The sequence below is a fragment of the Nyctereutes procyonoides genome, unplaced genomic scaffold (assembly GCF_905146905.1).
Source record: "Nyctereutes procyonoides isolate TBG_1078 unplaced genomic scaffold, NYPRO_anot_genome, whole genome shotgun sequence".
In the NCBI taxonomy this organism is placed as follows: domain Eukaryota; kingdom Metazoa; phylum Chordata; class Mammalia; order Carnivora; family Canidae; genus Nyctereutes; species Nyctereutes procyonoides.
Genome location: NW_026575020.1, coordinates 30,726,016 through 30,744,442, shown reverse-complemented (window position 1 = coordinate 30,744,442; position 18,427 = coordinate 30,726,016). Strand labels below are relative to the sequence as shown.

The window sequence follows — 18,427 nt, the reverse complement described above, 5'->3', positions numbered from 1 at the left end:
AGGCCCACTCCAGGTGACCTGTGTGTGCAGGCTGCCCAGCATCACCACTGCCCTGCACCCCTGTCCCAGCCCCCCTAGGGCAAGTGCAAGTCTGCTCTACTGGCCCCTGCTCTTCCATCTGGTCCTCAATGCCTCCCCTCCCTGCTTCCACCCAGCATCTCCCTGCAGACCCTGCCCCCTCCAGCTGCCAGTAGGGCCCAGCCCCCACCCACCACCCACTGTTGCCATGAGAACCAGGCCCACGGAGGGAGGGTGGAGGTGGTAGTTAGGCCTCCCCTCAGGCCTGAAAGCTTCCCCTTACCCAATTCCTGTGCCTACACTACACAGTCTGCTCCCTAGAGGCTGCAGGGCAACTGTCACTGGGCTGGGGGCCAGGCACTAAACTGACACCCTAGGGACTTCCCTGAGCCCACAACCTGCAAGATGGACTGCCCAAGTGGAGCCCACTAGAGGTGGGGACCAGGCTGACAAAATGAACTTGCTCAGGGTCCTAGATCTACTGGATTTACGACAGGGCGGGTCCTGCCCTTGGGAGCCAAGGGCATCTGTGAATCAATCCTCTGCCAAGTCAGACTGTGCCCAGGCTCAGCGTCTTGCTTGGGAGGGGCTAGAGGGCCAGAGGATGGAGGTTACCACGTGGTTGGCAAGTGGACCATGTACAGACCAGCCCTCCACCCACCCAGATGCAGGTCCCAGGGGGCCGAGCAGCAGGCCCTCGCCCAGGACAAGCTGAGCATCCCAGGCCTCCATCAGCGGGTGCCCATCCGGCCTCAGGTGCCTACAGAGTTTGGCACCTGGAGTGCCGCGGAGCAGAGTACAGGCCAGTGGCCCGGAGCGGCCCATCTGCTCCTGCGGGGGCTCAGCGGAGGCGTCAATTCCGGAGCTGTCAGGATTCCCAGAGCTTGGGACTCCTCCAGGGTCCTGCCCCCAGGCCGCCGCCAAGCCACCGCTGCGTACTGCTGGACCCGGGGGCTACAGGAACCGCAGACAGGACCCGCAGGGTGCTCCCTGGGCGCGGGCACCCGGCTGCGCCCTCGGCTGCGCCCTGGACCGAGGGAGGGCTCCTCACTTGGCGCTGGGCGCCACCACAGCCCCCGTCCGCCACGCGGGTCCCAGGCCCGCCGCACGGCCCCTTTAAGTGCAGCCCCGCCGGCCACCACCGGGGGCAGCACTGAGCGGCCGGCGGCCTCCGCGCCGCTGCCTCGAAGCTTCTGCCGGTGCCGGGGACGCCGCGGAGTGGGGAAGACGGAGCGGTCGCGGGCCTGCGCAGCCCACCGGGCGCGCGGCGGGGAAGCGGCGTCCAGGTGAGGGATGGGGGCCGCTGCCCGCCGGGCGCCATCACGGGCGGCACACCTGCAGGGACGGGGGCCCACCCCAGGGCTACCCCAGCGGGTCCCCGCTCGGGGCGCTCAGGGCGGGGGCAGGGCTGTGCGGCGGGGAGGGCCCGGCGGGAGGGGCGCGGGAGGCCTGGGACCCCTGCCAGGGCCGGCCATCCCCACAGCCGCGGGAGGGGCGTCACCCGGGGCCAGCTCCTGGGCGCTGCAGAGGCCAGGCCAGCTGTTCCCTCCCTGGGGCGGGGCCTCATGCCCTGTCATCGGACCCCCATCCCGGGGCGCTTAGGATGGACCCGGGAGAGCAAGGGGCGAGTCCTATGAGCAGGGCCGCAGTTGGGGTGGGACAAGCATGGGGACGTGGTGGCCCTGCCCCAGAAGAGCAGCCCTGCTGGCAGAAAGCCCCGGGCACACCTGGACGCCGAGGGTCCCCTGGACCAGAGAGCCTGCCAGGTGACGGCCCAGGTCCCTGCTAGGCCTTGCTTAGCCCAGGGCCTGCTTTCCCTTGGAGGAGAGCCTGACCAGCCCGTGCAGACCTGAGCACCCCCGGGGGTGGGGGTGGGGGTACAGATGGCCCAAGTGGACCCCTGCCCAGCCCCCACTGTGGGGGTAGAGGAACCTCAGGTTGCCATGGAGCCTTCCTGAGCTGCTGTGGAGATGGCCCTCTCCGGAGGAGCTGTAAGGGGGGGCTCTCCCCACCCACCCCAACTTCCCCTGCGTGGTGTGGCCTGGCTCAGGGAAGAGGGGCAGCCATGAGCTCGGGCCTCCAGCCCCCACGTGGGCCTGCAGCGGGTGACTGGCTTCCAAACTGCGGTGCTCAGGCTGCAAAGCCACGGACCGGCTCTCTGGGCCTTGTCAGGACAACCCCAAGAAGCTTGGTGGCTGTCAACCACCCCGAGATACTGGGGATCAGGGAGGTTTCTGCAATGAGAAGGGGTTTCTAGGGGCCAGCTATGCTCTTTGTGGGGCATTATTCTGGCCCGGACCACACAGAGGGTCAGGAGTGGGGCAGGCCAGCCCATCATCAGCCCAGCGGCCGTGCCAGGACCTGACAGGGTCATCTCGGTGCCCACTGGGGCCTCATGACTGGGGCTTGGTCCCAGTGCAGCTGCCACAGCAGGACCCCATGCCCCACCTGGTCAGCAGGTGGGCAGGGAGGCACAGTGACTGTGCAGAGCTGGTTCAGGCTAGGGGCCAGGGATGCCTTCTCAGCACCGCCGGAGGGCTTGCTCTGCACTGGCCACTGGAGGGGGGTCTTCAGTCACCAATGGGTCTTGAGATGCCAACACCTTAAAGAAATCTGTAAATCTCACATTAGGATTCAGTTATTCCTGCTGGGACCACCCCCCCCCCATTCTTCCTGCCCCAGCAAAGGGGTTCCACCCAAACCTGCCCAATGGTTATTAGTGGGGGCAGAGGAGCCAACCAGGGACACAGGCCCCGGGGAGGAGCTTGGGAAGCACAGCAATGGCACAGCCTTTCTGGCTGACTGGCTCCACCCCAGCAGAAAGGGGCAGCAGCGGAGTGGCCAATGACTGAGTTCCTCCTGCAGGTGCCTCTGACGCCGGCATGGAGCAGGTGCCTGTGGCCTCAGCCAAGGCCTGCAGCCAGGACTGCTGTGTCCCCGGCGTCCCAGGTAAGTCAGGACAGTGCAGGGGTGTAGCTGGACCCAGGCTGCAGGGGGACCACCCTGACCCGCATCTCCCACCAGGGCCAAGGCCCCCCAAGGCAGAGTAGGCTGCAGCCGCCAGCCTAGGGACCTCTTTTAAGATGACCCGCACGGACCCACCAGACCTGTTGGTGTCGACCGTGTACCAGGACATCAAGGTGGCGGCCCCGGGGCCCGCATCGCGGCGCCCGCCATGTGAGCGCTCCGTGGCCCCGCCGGCTGTGCCCGCGCCTTTCAACAAGCGCCACTGCCGCAGCTTCGACTTCCTGGAGGCGCTGGACGGGGTGGCCATGGAAGCCCGCATAGAGCCGCCGCCCCCAGAGCCCGCCGCGCAGCGCTCCCGGCCCCGCGACGCGGATCCCCGGCGCCGCGCCCGCTCCAAGAGTGCGCCCCGCGCGCCCCCGGGCCTGGCGCCCGCTCCCGCCTCACCGCCCGTGTTGCCGCGCCGAGGCCGGGAAGCCCAGCGGACTGCGCGGGCCGAGGCCTCGCCACACCGGGAGCCAGCGTACCCCGCGCTGCGCGCACTCGCCAACGAGCTGCACCCCATCAAGCTGCAGCCGCAGCGGGGCGTCCCTGGCCGCATCGCGCCCCTGTGCGCTGCCACCGGCCGCTGTGCGCCCCTGGAGCAGCCCGCCGGGCCCGCACCCCACGTCCGCTGCCGCCTGGACATCAAGCCCGACGATGCGGTGCTGCAGCACACTGCCCGGGGCTCGCGGTCCTGCGGACCGACGGAGACCACGCCCTGGGCACGCGCCGCCCCGCAGTTCCACGGCCTCACGGTGCCCGGGCCGCGGCACATGGCGCTGTCGCGCACCCCCACCCCCAGTGACACGTACTGCGGGGATCCCCGGGCGCTGTACTGCGATGGCCCGCTTCCTGGGCCCCGGGACTACACAGAGCGCCGTGGCCCGTCCTTCACGAGGCCTCCAGGCCCCACCCAGTTCTTCTACACGGAGGAACCCGAGGGCCACCCCGGCAGCTTCCCCGCCAGCCCGGGGCCGCCCTTCGACAGCTACTATGGCAGGCCCTTCCCTCCGGAGGAGCCCCCCGTGCCCAGCCCCAGGCGCGGCAGCAGCTACTACGCAGGGGAAGTGCGCACCTTCCCAGTCCAGGAGCCGCCCTCCCGGTCCTACTATGGGGAGGCCACCCGAGCCTACGGCCCGCCCTGCGGGCCACGCTATCCTCCCGAGGACCCGCGGGCCCACCCCGCTCTCCACCACTTCTACACAGAGGACTTCGGACGGTACCGCGACCGCGATGCCCTGGCTCGGACTTACCCACACCCGCGCAGCAGCCCCGCCTGGGTCGACTGGGGCCTGCGGCCTTACCGCACCCTGCAGGTGGTGCCTCCTCCGGACCCTGGCCCGCTGCTCGCCTCTTGGCATGGGGGCACTGGCACCAGCCCACCCCGGCTGGCCACCGACAGCCGCCACTACTCTCGGTCCTGGGACAACATCCTGGTGCCTGGGCTGCGCCGGGAGGACCCCCTGGGCCGGGGCCGCAGCTACGAGAACCTGCTGGGGCGCGAGGCACGGGAACCGCGGGGTGCATCCCCTGAAGGCCGGCGTGCCCCAGTTGTTGTGAACCTGTCCACCTCGCCCAGACGCTATGCAGCACTGTCACTGTCAGAGACCTCGCTGTCGGACAAGAGCCGCATAGGCGAGGGCCTGGGCCGCAACTGGTACGTCACACCTGAGATCACCATCACTGACAACGATCTGCGCGCTGCGGAGCGCCCGACTGCCAGGGGCTGGGAATTGCCCGGGGGGCGAACCCGGCCGACCCCACCCTCCGCCCCTGAAGCCCCCACCGGTGGCCGCCAGCGCAGCCTCGAGCAGCTGGACGAGCTCATCACCGACCTGGTCATCGACTCTCGGCCCCCCGCCGGCCAAGCCCCAGAGCCCCCGGCGGATGGGCTGGGCCGCCAGCTGCGCCGCTTGCTGGACTCTCGGCCCGCGGGTCCCGGGGCCCCCGCTCTGGCTCCGCGATCGCCCCCTGCGTCAGCCGGCAGCGCCGAGGAGCCCGCGGGCTCGGGACAGGCGGCCGACGCGTCCCCGGAGCCCAGTGCGGATGAGGATGACCTGATGACGTGCTCCAACGCGCGCTGCCGGCGCACCGAGACCATGTTCAACGCCTGCCTCTACTTCAAGTCCTGCCACAGCTGCTACACCTACTACTGCTCGCGCCTGTGCCGCCGCGAGGACTGGGACGCACACAAGGCGCGCTGCGTGTACGGCCGCGTGGGCAGCGTGTGTCGCCACGTACTGCAGTTCTGCCGGGACAGCGGCCCAGTGCACCGCGCCTTCTCGCGCATCGCGCGTGTGGGCTTCTTGTCGCGCGGTCGCGGCGTGCTCTTTCTGGGCTTCCCGAGCCCGGGCTCTGCTGACAACTTCCTGCGCTTCGGCCTCGAGGGGCTGCTGCTGTCGCCCACCTACCTGTCGCTGCGCGAGCTGGCCACGCACGCAGCGCCCCTGGGCAGCTATGCGCGCGAGCTGGCGGCCGCCGGGCGCCTCTACGAGCCGGCCGAGTGCTTCTTGCTCAGCGTGTCGGTGGCCGTGGGCCCCGGCGCCGCGCCCCCCGGCTCCTCCGCCCGGCCCGCGCCCGCGCCGCGCAGCCCTGGGCCCACCGTACGCAAGTTCGCCAAGGTGGCGCTGGCGGCCGGCAGCCCCGCGCGTCCGCCCCCGGCTCGGGGTCGCGAGCCCGATATGGAGACGCTGATCCTGACCCCGCCGCCCGGCACGGCGGGCCTGGACCAAGAGGGCGAAGCCGGCCGGCGCGCGCGCGAGGTCGCCTTCATCCACATCCAGCGCGAGCTGCGGCTGCGCGGCGTCTTCCTGCGCCACGAGTTTCCGCGCGTCTACGAGCAGCTCTGCGAGTTCGTCGAGGCCAACCGGCGCTTCACGCCCACCACCATCTACCCCACGGACCGGCGCACCGGCCGCCCCTTCATGTGCATGATCATGGCGGCCTCCGAGCCGCGCGCGCTCGACTGGGTGGCCAGCGCCAACCTGCTAGATGACATTATGTGAGCCGCAGGGTCGCGCTCGGGCTCGGTCCAGCCCGCTCAGGGCCAGCCCACCCCGACCCCGCCTGGTCCACGTAGGGCCCACCCCCCAGGCCCACCCCCAGGCCCACCCCCCAGGCCCACCTCGAGCCCCACACAGCCCACTCAAGGTCCGCCAGCTCCCGCAGGGTCCGCCCCCGAGCTCCGCCCGCCCACCAGGTGCCCCGCCCAGCCCCCGGGCCGTCCTCTTGTTCGCCACAAGCTCCGCCCAGACTCCGCCCCATCGCGTTCTCCACAGCCCCCCCACAGCCAGCCCTGGGGCCTCCCCGAGGCAGGTCCTCGGCCGCTTGGTGCTCCCCGCTGGGAGGCGGGGTGGGCCCGAGGACCGCTCGGCCCTGCCTTCTCGCGGAGAGGTCACTACCGCAGACCCCCCGCAAAGATCGGTCAGCCCATCCGGACGTCCGCAAGGCCTCCCTGGACCCTCCAACCCTGGTCGCCGGACCCAGGATCCCGGGTTGACCAATGCCAGTCCCATCCCTTGAACGTGCCCAACCAGCCTCCTGTGGGTTGGGGCGCGTGTCCTCTCTGGAGGACACCCTGACCAGTCCCGCTGTGTGCGTGTCTCTGCACGGCTGTTCCCGCTGGCTCAGGCCCCGGATGGAGAACCGCAAGCTCCCGAGTCCGCACATCCGCGGCGGCGCTGGCCGCCCTCCGGTCCTGACGGGGCCCTGCAGGAGAGTTTGGGACAAGCAGCTATGGAGGGGCGGAGGGCTTCAGCCCAGGCGCAGGACACCCAGACACAGGAAAGGGGCACCTGGGAGAGGGCGCTGGCAGGATCCAGCCCGGCCAGGGCAGAGGGGAGGAGGAAAGACGCATGGGATGGATGAGCGCGAGGGACCCTCAAGGCCGTCCAGAGGGGGGCTCCAACAGGGCTGGACATTCCCAGTGGGAGCGGGTGCCCCAGGGGGTGTCCCATGGAGGGGTGGCCTTACCCTAAGCCGTGGGCTGGAGACACGAGGCCGGGGGCCGGGCTCCACGCATCGGCCTGGCCCTAGGTCCATAGCGCGAGTGACCTGAGGGCACTAGGCCGGGCCTCGCATGAGCCCTCCCGGAACCCCCAGGACTCCCCATGGGGCCAGGAGAGGACACCGTCCCCACACCCTGCTCCCGGCTCTTCCCCGCTCGCCCCCGCCCCCTGCCAGCCTTGCACTCCCGTCCATCCCCCAATGCCTGCGCGCCTGCCTCCACCTAGCGCGTTTGCACCGGCCACGCGCCCCGCTCACCCCACCCGCCTTCGCAGCCTCCTGAGGTTTCGGCCCAAAGCCCAAGGCCTGGCTGGCCAGGAGCGACCCTGGACGGGATCCCTGCCAGGGGGCGAACGCTTTGGAACCAAGTAAAACAGAACTCGAATATAGTCCTTGCTTCATCTTTGGGGGTGAGGGAAGCAGGGGGTGGGATGGGAGGTTGGCCCTCCGACCGGCTGGGCTGGGTGGGCACAGGAGGGAAGGGAGGAGGGCCTTGGGGCGCGGTGGGAGAACACAGAGGGAGGACCTGGGACATAGTGGGAGGATAAGGAAGGAGGACTAGGGGAGTGGTGGGAGGATGGTGAGGGAGGCTTGGAGAGGTGGGGGGAGGACGAGGGGAGGACGAAGAGGGAGGCCTTGGGGACGCGGAGGTGGGGGACCGAGGAGGAAGGGCCAGGGCCGGCCCGTGTCCCAGGCCTTCAGGGATGCTCCCTCTCGACCCCTAGATGGGAGTCCGGCACTGTCCGGCTAGGACAGAACTGCTGGGCGGGCTGCAATGGTCACCACCCATTCCCGGGCCTGGCCCCTTTAAGGGGGCGGGCGTGGCCTCAGTTGCAAGGAGCTAGGCTGCCATTGGCCAGCTCGCGCGGCAGGTCGGCCGCACGATTGGCGGAGGTTCTGGGCTCGGGCAGCATGCCCCCGCGCGATTCGCCCCGGGGTCCCAGGGCCCGCCTCCCGCAGGTGGACTCGACCCGGGACCGCGGGGGAAGGGCCGCGGCGTGCAGGGGCGGCGGGCTGTGGGGAACATGGCGGCCGCGGACCTCGCCCAGATCGCCGATGTGGACATCGATTCCGATGGCATCTTCAAATACGTGCTAATTCGAGTCCATGCGGCGCCGCCTTCCGAGACCCCGGCCGAGGAGAGCAAGGAGATCGTGCGCGGCTACAAGTGGGCCGAGTACCATGGTGAGGGCGGAGCCGAAGGGCGTTTTCGGGGCGGGGCGAGCCGGCTGTTGGGGGCGGAGCCAACAGGTTCGGGGTGGGGCTGAGGCCTGGGCGGGGCCAACAGGGTCGGAGCAGAGCTGAGGACCTTGGCTGTGTCCACAGGCTTGGGTGGGGGCGGGGCCAACAGGGTCGAGGTGGGGCTGAAGGGCGGGGCCAGCCGGCTGGGGGAGGGGCTGAGGGGCTTGGAGAGCTGATCCCCCACCCACCAGGTCTGATTCTGGGCTGGCTTGAGGGGGGCTCCTGGCGGGCAAGGCCCGAGCCCTCCCTCCTAGACCCCGCTCTCTTGCCCGGGTGCACGCCTGCCTCCCCTCCTGGGGTCTCGGCCCGGAGGGGCTCCTCCGGTGGCCGCGGCCCGTGCTGAGCCACCTCCCCTGTCCAGCCGACATCTATGACAAGGTATCTGGAGATATGCAGAAAAAGGGCTATAGCTGTGAGTGTCTCGGAGGCGGGCGCATCTCCCACCAGAGCCAGGACAAGAAGATCCACGTGTATGGCTACTCCATGGTGAGCCCACGCCGGGGGCAGGAGGAGAGACCAGCTCTCAGGAGCCCTCACGCCCTGTAACCGGTTGGGGGGGCGGTGCCAGCCCAGCTGCAGACCCTTTCCCTCCAGGGACTTGCCCGTTTCCCACTGGGGGTGAGGGGCGGGGAGGCCACTGCTGGGCCAGGGGGCTTGTCCTTTTCCTACAGGAGGCCTGGCTGGGCCGCCACCGTCCTCCGGTTCTTGGGGTGAAGCTCAGATACCCCTCCCTCTTCCTTCTCCAAGCTGCAGTGACAGCCGGGGCTCTCTGTGCACCTAGGCTGCACTCTAGTTCAGGGCCCATTCTCCAGGACCTCTCACCCTATAGCCACCTTTCCTCAGGAGAGCTTCATGGGCTGCACAGCCAGTGGGGGACAACCGTGTTTGGCTCCCACCGGGGACCCCGCCGCAGGCCGGCTCCTGGGTGTTGCTACTGGTGGATGCCCAGGGCCAGGAGGGGGCTGTGAGATTGGCTTCTCTCTTCAGGGTTATGGCCGCGCCCAACACTCCATCTCCACCGAGAAGATCAAAGCCATGTATCCTGACTACGAGGTCACCTGGGCCGATGATGGCTACTGAGGCCTGCTCCACGGGCCAGCTTTCTCCCCTGGCCAGGCAGTGGAGACCCACAGTGGCCTGGCCCAAGTGCCCAGATTTGCCTCACCCACAGGAATTAAAAATGTTATCGCTCCTGCTGTTCCCCAGATGCTGTGTGTCTCGACTCTTCTGTTTCCCAGTCAGCCCTGGGGACCCCTGACCAGAGAGGGTAGACGGCAGAGAGCTGGAGGCAGCCCTGGAAGCAGCGAGGCCCCTGCTGACTGCCCCTCACCTGGCTCCACATCAGGGGGGCCCCAGGGAGTGGCAGTGCACACTCAGCCCTTGTGTCTGATAAGGGGCCCTGCACCACTACCCCCATTTATGGCCTGATTGCTCTTCCACGTGGCTCCTTTGTCCAAGGACACCTCGGAGGAAGCGCTCTGAGCCCTTGCGCAAGGAAGTAGCACCAGGTCCCTCGGGGCCAGCCGACATCAGGGTCCCCTCGTGATCTGCTGTTTGAAGTCATGTGTGGAGCGACCCAGGAACCCTTCCAAGACCGGTCCCATGGCACCTGCCCTGCAGCCACAGGCTCCAGTCTCCCAGGGCCATGGGGAGATAAACTGGGTGTAGAGGGAGTCAGGCACAGCTGAGCGGGGCTGGCCCTGGGGCTCCCTGTGAACGTGGGTGCATCTCGTGGCGCCTGCCTTGCATGAGCTCACGGGGCCTCATGGGAGCTGCTCCAGGCCGGCACTGCTGTGACCACATCTCACAGATGAGGAGATGGGTCTGAGGGGATGAGCTCCTGGGGGCACAGTGGTAAACGGGACCCAGACACCAGGGCCTGTGCCTGGCAACACCAGCCACACTGCCCGAATGATTGTTGCCAGATTAACAATTGTGATTTCTACGGGAATAAGCCGACAGGAGGCCAAGGACTGAACACTGAAGGGTGAAGACCCCAGCTGCTTGGGGCAGGGAACTAGGCCACCTTGGGGGCCAGGGTCACAGCTTGCACACACTGGGCACCTGCTCCAAGCTCTGGGAGACCTCAAGGCCTGAGTAGGGGCAGGGAAGTGGCCATGGCCTGTGGCACCACAGTGCTTCTTCCAGCGGGGCCTCCACTGAGCAGGGCTGGGCAGCAGAGGGCACAATACCTGGGGCCTGACCTTTGGTCTGAAGGCACTGGGCAGGTGGGAGCCTACCTGGGCCAGGGGCCCCTCTCCTGGGCACTTTTACAACCGGATGTTCATCCTCAGCACCACGGGGTGGGGCCTGCTAACAGGCAGCAGGTACAGAAGGGGCTGGGTCCCCAGTCTCCAGGTAGAGCAGAGTCAGCCTGTGGGGCCACAGGCAGACAACCAAGCAAAATAGCCACCAGGCTGCCCAGCAAGCACCCCGTCTCTTGGCCTCCTTCCCCCTGGGAACCCACCATGCTGCTGCCTGGACACCTCCTACCTGCCCTGGTCCTGCTCCTGGGTGAGTTGTCAGATCTAGCTGTTGAAGCAGGGCCAGCCCTGGGCATAGATGCTAGCCCTGCAGGGCAGGAGGGTGCAAGGGCCTGGGTGCTGGGGAGACAGAACTTTCGGGAAAGGGGCAAGAATTCTGTTTCCCCTGGCCCCAGTGTCCACAGGTCCCAAGGCAAGGGGGCCCTGGAGGCAGACCTTACTCCACCAGTGCAACCAAATGGAGTCTTGGGTCCAGGGCAGCCTGGGCTCTGCTCCCCCTTCAGGGGGCTCCCATGTTGGGGGCCCTTAGTCCCGTGCACGCACCCTCCCTGATCCCGACATGCTGCCACCGTCTCCCAGGCCAGATGTACTCTGCGGGACCCTGACTGGGAGCCCCAGGCAGCAGGACCCAGCCCCCTCCCCTACCTGCCCTCTTGGCCCCCAGGGCCCCAAAGCAGGTAGACAACACTGTGGGTTGCCTGGGTTTGGGGGGCATCCTGACTCCAGCCACCTGGCTGTCTCTCTGCCAGCAGCAGGGTCCCCAGGCCGGGCCTGGACCCCCAATACCTGCAGGGCCCCTGGTGAGGCCACGTGCAACTTTGTGTGTGACTGCCCGGGCTGTTCCGACGAGACCCAGTGCGGTGAGCTGAGGCCGGGCAGGAGGCAGGTGGGCCAGCCCTCAGCAGGCACTGCTGACCTCGTGCTCCACAGGTTACCACGCAGCCTCACCTGCCTTGGGTGTCCCGTTCGCTTGCGACTTTGAGCAGGACTCCTGCGGCTGGCGGGACATCAGCACCTCAGGCTACAGCTGGCTCCGGGACCGGGCAGGAGCCACGCTTGAGGCCCTGGGGCCACGCTCTGACCACACCCTTGGCACGGACCTTGGTGAGGCCTGGGTGGGTCTCCAAGATTCCCCCCCCACACCCATTCTAGCCCCACCACCTGACCTTTCTGCTGGGCCAGGCTGGTACATGGCTGTTGGCATCCACCGTGGGAAAGAGGCTGCTGGTGCCACCCTGCGCTCTCCTGTCCTGTGGAATGCGGCCCCTACCTGTGAGCTGAGACTCTGGTACCATGTGGCCGCTGGAGGTGGGTGCCCTGCAGGGAAAGTCCAGGAAGGAGGGAGGGCTGCTGCAGGGCCTGGGGGGCACCCCCCGAGGGACAAGCGGCCAAGGCCTAAGCCTCCCCAGGACCCTCCTCCCATTACAGCTGTGGCTGAACTGCGGCTAGAGCTGACCCACAGGGCCGAGACCTTGACCCTGTGGCAGAGCTCCGGGCCCTGGGGCACAGGCTGGCAGGAGCTGGTGGTGACCACTGGCCGCATCCAGGATGACTTCCGGGTGAGCTGGGGGTGCTCTGGGTGGTGGGGGTAGTAGGGAGGGTCTGACCTGGACTTAAGTCCTAAGGACCCCACTCTTCTCAGGTGACCTTCTTTGCCACTCGAAATGCCACCCACCGGGGCACCGTGGCCTTGGACGACCTGGTCTTCAGGGACTGTGGGCTGCCTGGTAAGCCCCCCACTGCAGGCTGTGGACCCACACCTGGAGGGGCAGTGGCTCAGCAGGAGCCCCTCACCTGCTCACCCCCACTGACAGCCCCTCCCCCAGCTGCCCCAGCCCCCAGGGTTTGGGGTCGGGGTGATAGGCTCCCCTCCCTGACCTCAGCCCCCCAGGCCCACTGCCCCCTGGGGCATCACCACTGCCAGAACCTGGCCTGTGTGGCGCCCCACCAGCTGTGCGACGGGGAGGACAACTGTGGGGACGGCTCTGACGAGGACGCATACTCCTGCCGTGAGCTGCAGGGCCCCCTGAGAACCTGGTGGGGCGGGAGCGGGTGGAGGAGAGGCCCTGCTGGCAGCCTAAGACCTGCTCCCCTCTCCCCACCTGCCCCAGGCCACCACATAGCCACCGATTTTGAGATGGGCCTGGGTCTGTGGAACCACTTGGAGGGCTGGGCGCGGAACCACAGCACAGGCGCCTGGCATCCAGCCTGGCCACACAGGGACCACAGCCAGAACAGTGCACAGGGTGAGTGGGACCCACAGGCTGGGGCACCCCCAGTCCCCCCACCCCCCCTTGCCCATACCAGTCTCTCCCCAGGCTTCTTCCTGGTCTCCGTGGCCGAGCCCAGCAGCCCCGCCGTCCTCTCCAGCCCCATATTCCAAGCCTCGGGTGCACACAACTGCTCGGTGAGGCGGGTGGCCCCCACCTTCCCCCGGGGCCCAGGCTCCAGGGGCCCCCTGACCTTCCTGGGCTTGTCCTCAGCTCGTCTTCTATTACTACCTGCACGGATCCGAGCACGGCTCCCTCCAGCTCTTCTTGCAGATGGAGAACCCAGGCTCACCCCAGGTCTCCATCCTGCTGCGCCGGCGCTGCGGGGAGCTGGGGGCTGCCTGGGTCCGAGACCGGGTCGACGTCCAGAGCGAGCACCCCTTCCGGGTGAGGCCTGAGAGAGCAGCAAGCGGTGGGGGAGGGGGGTCCAGGGGCCCCCACAGACACTGGCTGCTGTCCCGGGAGCTACCTTAGCGGGAAGCTGGTTTGGCGTTTAGGAGCCCAGGGAAGAGGCCTTTGGGAAGGAGCAGTCACTCCCACCTCTTGCAGGGCTGGCGGGGGAGGGGGGGCGGGGGACAGGGGAGGTGGGGAGAGGGCTGGAGCCAGCCGACCTGGGAGGACAGAGGCGCCGGGGCACACCCTGACCCCCTGTGTCCTCAGATCCTGCTCACGGGGCACACGGGCCCAGGGGGCGTCCTGAGCCTGGATGACCTCATTCTGTCAGAACACTGCCAGCCAGTTCCAGGTGGGCCTGTCGAGCCCTCTGTCCATCCCTCCATCCCCAGGAGAAGCCCCACCCCACCCCTGACTCCTGGTCTGCCCCCACAGAGCTGTCCAGCCCGCCTCATGGGCTCTGGGCCCTGGCCCTCCAGCCCCAGCCATCCAGCCTGCCACCTCAGGACTTCTGCGAGCCCGGACATCTTTCCTGTGGGGAACTGTGCATCCCCCCAGAGCAGCACTGTGACTTCCAGCAACAGTGTGAGGGGGGCGAGGATGAGCAGGAATGTGGTGAGTGGTGGCTGGAGCCGGGGGAGGGGGGGGCAGAGCGCCTCTCATCCTCTGTGCCCTCCCGCCACCACTGGGTGCTGGCTGCTGTTCCAGGGACCACGGACTTCGAGGCACCCGCCGCCGGGGGCTGGGAGGATGCCAGCGTGGGGCGGCTGCAGTGGAGGCGTCTCCGGGCCCAGGAGAGCGGGGGCCCAGGCACAGATGCTGGCGGAGTTGCAGCTGGTGAGGCCCAGGGCCCTCCCTGTGGGCTGTGCCCCCCAAGGGGTCTTTACTGGCCTCTTCCCCCAGGGACTGTGTCCGAGCTGGGGGGGTCCCTGGCGGGAACTGTCTCTGACAGACCTGGCTCTTTCTTAGGGCACGTCCTGTCCTTGCAGAGGGCCTGGGGCCAGCTGGCGGCAGAGGCCCGGGTCCTCACACCTGCCCTGGGCCCCTCAGGCCCCCGCTGTGAGCTCCGTGTGGCTTACTATTTCCATGGTCACCCTCAAGGTACCCCAAGGCCAACAGGAGCTCCTGGGTGTGCCTGCAGGAGGGGGTCGGGGGACGGTCTGGGAGGACCCACCATGATCCCCTCGGCCAGGCTTCCTGGCCCTGGTGGTGGTGGAGGGCGACAGCCGTGAGCTGGTATGGCAGGCCCCGAGCAGCGACAGGGGCTGGAAGGTGGATACCATCCTGCTGGGGGCACGCCGCCGGCCTTTCCGGGTGAGCAGGGCAGCCTGGGGGCCAGGGGGTGCACAGAGCCAGGCCTGACCTCACAGCCCCCTCCCTGCTGCTTCTCACGAAGCTGGAGTTGGTTGGGCTGGTGGACTTGGACGGCCCCGGCCAACAGGGTGCCGGAGTGGACAACGTGACCCTGAAGGACTGCAGCCCCGCGGCAGCCATGCAGGACTCAGGTCCTAGTCCCAACCCCGGGGCCTACCACCCAGACCACCCCAAGCAGGACAAGTCTCCCACCCTCTCAGGACACGAGGGGGGCAGGGGGATGCTCGAGGGTGCTGACCCCTCCCTGCCCCACCCCTCACAGAGATCTCCTGTAACTTTGAGCGGGACACATGCGGCTGGCACACCGGCCACCTCACCGATGCCCACTGGCGCCGAATCCAGAGCCGTGGCCATGGGTACGACCACACCACAGGCCAAGGTAGAGTGAGGGCACCCACCTTGGGGGTCAGCTCTCAGACTCCAGGGGGAGGGGAGGCCTTCACACTGGGCCCAGTCCTGCCTGGAACCTGGCATCTCTGCAGCTCAGCCCAGTGTCCCCACTGCAGGCTACTTCTTGCTCCTGGACCCAACGGACCCCCCGGCTCGAGGCCCTGGCGCCCATCTGCTCACCCAGCCCCAGGCCCCCTCAGGCCCTCAGGAGTGTCTCTCCTTCTGGTACCACCTCCATGGGCCCCAGATTGGTGAGTGACCCTGGTGCTGGGCAGAGCATCCATGGAGGCCTGGGGGGCTCTCTGTTCTGTCTCTCAGCCCCTCGGGGGCTCTGGTTCCCTCCTCCCCTGCCCTCCATGTAGGGACACTGCGCCTGACAGTGAGACGGGAAGGAAAGGCAGAGGTACTGCTGTGGTCGCGGACCAGCACCCAGGGCAACCGCTGGCACAAGGCCTGGACTACCCTGCACCACCAGCTGGGCTCAGGCACCAAGTACCAAGTGAGGCCCCTGCCTGATGGGGAGGCAGGAGGGTGGGGTGGGCCAGGCCCACAACCACTGACCCCCTCTGCCCCCAGCTGCTGTTCGAGGGCCTCCGGGACGGCTACCACGGCACCATGGCACTGGATGATGTGGCCGTGCGGCCTGGGCCCTGCTGGGCCCCCAGGCAGTGCTCCTTTGAGGACTCAGCCTGTGGCTTTTCCAGTGGGGGCCAGGGCCTTTGGACACGCCAAGCCAATGCCACGGGCCTCGCCTCCCGGGGCCCTCACACTGACCACACCACAGAGACCGCTCAGGGTATGCATCAGGGGTGATGGAGGGTTGGGCAGAGGGGTCAGATGGGGGCTGACACGGACACTTCCTAGGGCACTACATGGTGGTGGACACGAGCCCCCAGGCCCTGCCCCGTGGCCAGGTGGCCTCCCTGACCTCAGAGGTGCACCAGCCTCTGGCCCAGCCAGCCTGCCTGACCTTCTGGTACCACCTGAGCCTCAGAAACCCAGGTGAGGGGCTGCGCCAAGGCTGCCTGGGGGCCCCCGCGTGGCCTTTCTTCCTCAGCTGACTTAGGTTGGCCCCTGGGTGTGACAGGCACCCTGCAGGTCCATGTGGAGGAAGCCCAAAGGTATCAGGTGCTCAGCATCAGCGCCCATGGAGGCTTTGCCTGGCGCCTGGGAAGTGTGGATGTGCAGGCCGAGAGGGCCTGGAGGGTGAGTGTTGGGGGCAGGCAGCCCATTGCCTTTGAGGGTCGTCTGGAGCGCATGCGACGCTGCCTGCCCTGTACCTGCCCAGGTGGTGTTTGAGGCGGTCGCCGCCGGCACGGAGCACTCCTACATTGCGCTGGATGACCTGCTCCTCCAGGATGGGCCCTGCCCTCAGCCAGGTGGGAGTCCCTCAGCCAGGTGGGATGGGCCCTGCCCTCAGCCAGGTGGGAGTTCCTGCTCCTCCAGGATAGGCCCTGCCCTCAGCCAGGTGGGAGCCTCAGCCAGGCGGCCTGGCCCCAGGCTCTGCTATGCCCCACAACGCTACTAGCTCCATGCCAACCCCAAGATGCCTAGTCTGGCCCCCCATCCCTGGCAGCAAACTAGAGAGGGGCACAGACTGCACCGTTCAGTGGCTGGGCTCCTTGGGTGGGGCTGGGGGGAGTGGCCCCCACTCACCACCCAGCTTTCTTGCAGCTTCCTGTGACTTCGAGGCTGGCTTATGTGGCTGGAGCCACATGCCCTGGCCTGGCCTGGGAAGCTATAGCTGGGACTGGAGTAGTGGAGCGACACCCTCCCGCTACCCCCAGCCCCCTGTGGACCACACGCTGGGCACAGAAGCAGGTGGGTCTGGGCAGGGGAAGGGGCCTCAGGGCCATGCACCCCATCCCAAGCAAGGCTCCCATCACAGTCAAAGGTCACAGGTCAGGGGGGCCAATTCCATCCAGTGAGCAGGGCGCCCTGCCCTCTGTCGTTTCTAGGCCACTTTGTTCTCTTTGAAACGGGTGTGCTGGGTCCAGGAGGCCGGGCAGCCTGGCTGCGCAGCCAGCCCCTGCCTGCCACTGAGGCCTCCTGCCTCCGCTTCTGGTACCATGTGGGCTTTCCGGAGCACTTCTGTGAGTGAGGCTGAGGCAGCAGTGCCTGGGCATTGGAGGGGGCAGGGGAAGGGGCAGGGGCTGGGGACCTGATTCGCCCTGGCCCCCTACTACAGATAAGGGTGAGCTGAGGGTGCTCCTGAGCAGCGTGCGGGGCCAGTTGGCCGTGTGGGGCACCAGTGGGCACCTGCGGCATCAGTGGCTGGAAGGCCAGGTGGAGGTGGCCAGTGCCGAGGAGTTCCAGGTAAGGCCTGGAGGCCCCAGACACCTCGGGCAGGCCCGTCCTCCTCCAGGCAACCACTTCTCTCTCCTGCTCAGATCGTGTTTGAAGCCACTCTCAGCGGCCAGCCGGCCCTGGGGCCCATCGCCCTGGATGATGTGGAATACCTGGCAGAGCAGCACTGCTGGCTGCCTGCAACCACCCAGGGTAAGCCCTGCCTGGTCGCACCTCTAGTCGGAGCCTCTGGCAGGCTCAGCAGCTCGTGGCTCACATGGCTGCCAGCAACCCTGCCTCAGGCCCAGGAGGTCAGGACAGCGACCAAGGCCCAGCCCTGCACCAGTGCATCCCTCCACCAGGTGCCTGTCTCCTCCCCTTCTGGGCTAGGCCAAGTGGGCCCCGCATCTCCTTTCTCTAGGCCGTCCTTCCCGGGTGGGGCCAAACCCCAGAGGAAGGCCTGGTCAGGCCAGAGATCACCACCAGCCTGCCTGGAGCCCCTGCCGGCTGCTATCCCTTCATGACCAAGAGCCAGTTCTCACTCAGGGGTGATTGGGGGCTGAGACAAGCGGCCTTGGCCAGGAGCCCTGTGCTGGCACGACTGGCGGGGCCTCAAGGCCAGGCCACCCCCATGCTCCGCTGTCAGGGCAGGGCTGACATATGCCACGGCCCACAGGGGATACATTATTGGCCGCCTCAGTGCCAACTGTGGTCAGCAGTGCCCTCCTCATCCTTGTCCTCCTGGTGCTGCTCGGACTCGTGGGGCGGTGCTGGCTGCAGAAGAAGGGGGGCTGCCCCTCGCAGGGCGAGATGGCAGCTGAGGCCTCAGGCTTCGACAACATCGTCTTTAATGCGGTAGGAGCCCCTGGGTAGGGACAGGTGGGCAGGGGCACTGGGGAGAAGGCTTCCTGGCCGGCCCAGGGCTGTCCACCTGCATGCGCCTCTGTCACCCACCGCTCAGAAAACCCTCTTCCCCCACCTAGGATTGTGTTACCCTGCCGGCTTCGCTTACCAACAACCAGTAGATGACTGAGAGAAGCCTGCTCCCACCGTCAGCCCTGCTCCGCAGAGTAACACCCGCCCCTCCCCCAGAATGCACCCACACTGCTACCCACGAGCCTGGGAACGGTCCCCACCCCAACAATAAATGCCCTGGTCTATGAGGGCAGCCCCCGCTTA

General features: G+C 67.8%; 3 protein-coding genes across 3 annotated transcripts; all 3 read left to right on the top strand.

Moving 5' to 3' along the window:
- The first annotated feature begins 1,151 nt into the window (after nucleotides 1-1,151).
- Nucleotides 1,152-7,407, top strand: AJM1 (apical junction component 1 homolog). Its single transcript, XM_055338066.1, has 2 exons — nucleotides 1,152-1,304; nucleotides 2,884-7,407. The coding sequence occupies exon 2, from the start codon at nucleotides 3,102-3,104 to the stop codon at nucleotides 6,027-6,029; it is 2,928 nt and encodes a 975-aa protein (XP_055194041.1). The 5' UTR covers nucleotides 1,152-1,304; nucleotides 2,884-3,101; the 3' UTR covers nucleotides 6,030-7,407.
- A 566-nt stretch (nucleotides 7,408-7,973) lies between these two features.
- Nucleotides 7,974-9,478, top strand: PHPT1 (phosphohistidine phosphatase 1). Its single transcript, XM_055338059.1, has 3 exons — nucleotides 7,974-8,214; nucleotides 8,633-8,757; nucleotides 9,259-9,478. The coding sequence occupies exons 1-3, from the start codon at nucleotides 8,055-8,057 to the stop codon at nucleotides 9,349-9,351; spliced, it is 378 nt and encodes a 125-aa protein (XP_055194034.1). The 5' UTR covers nucleotides 7,974-8,054; the 3' UTR covers nucleotides 9,352-9,478.
- Nucleotides 9,479-10,388: 910 nt separating this feature from the next.
- Nucleotides 10,389-18,427, top strand: MAMDC4 (MAM domain containing 4). The gene is made up of 29 exons (XM_055307499.1): nucleotides 10,389-10,499; nucleotides 11,200-11,395; nucleotides 11,466-11,639; nucleotides 11,718-11,843; nucleotides 11,964-12,094; nucleotides 12,178-12,262; nucleotides 12,419-12,544; nucleotides 12,647-12,781; nucleotides 12,854-12,942; nucleotides 13,019-13,192; nucleotides 13,466-13,550; nucleotides 13,634-13,813; nucleotides 13,907-14,035; nucleotides 14,168-14,299; nucleotides 14,391-14,512; nucleotides 14,595-14,703; nucleotides 14,835-14,951; nucleotides 15,079-15,213; nucleotides 15,325-15,461; nucleotides 15,539-15,758; nucleotides 15,827-15,964; nucleotides 16,050-16,168; nucleotides 16,251-16,341; nucleotides 16,637-16,783; nucleotides 16,921-17,055; nucleotides 17,151-17,278; nucleotides 17,353-17,461; nucleotides 17,925-18,103; nucleotides 18,232-18,427. The coding sequence occupies exons 1-29, from the start codon at nucleotides 10,389-10,391 to the stop codon at nucleotides 18,271-18,273; spliced, it is 3,801 nt and encodes a 1,266-aa protein (XP_055163474.1). The 3' UTR covers nucleotides 18,274-18,427.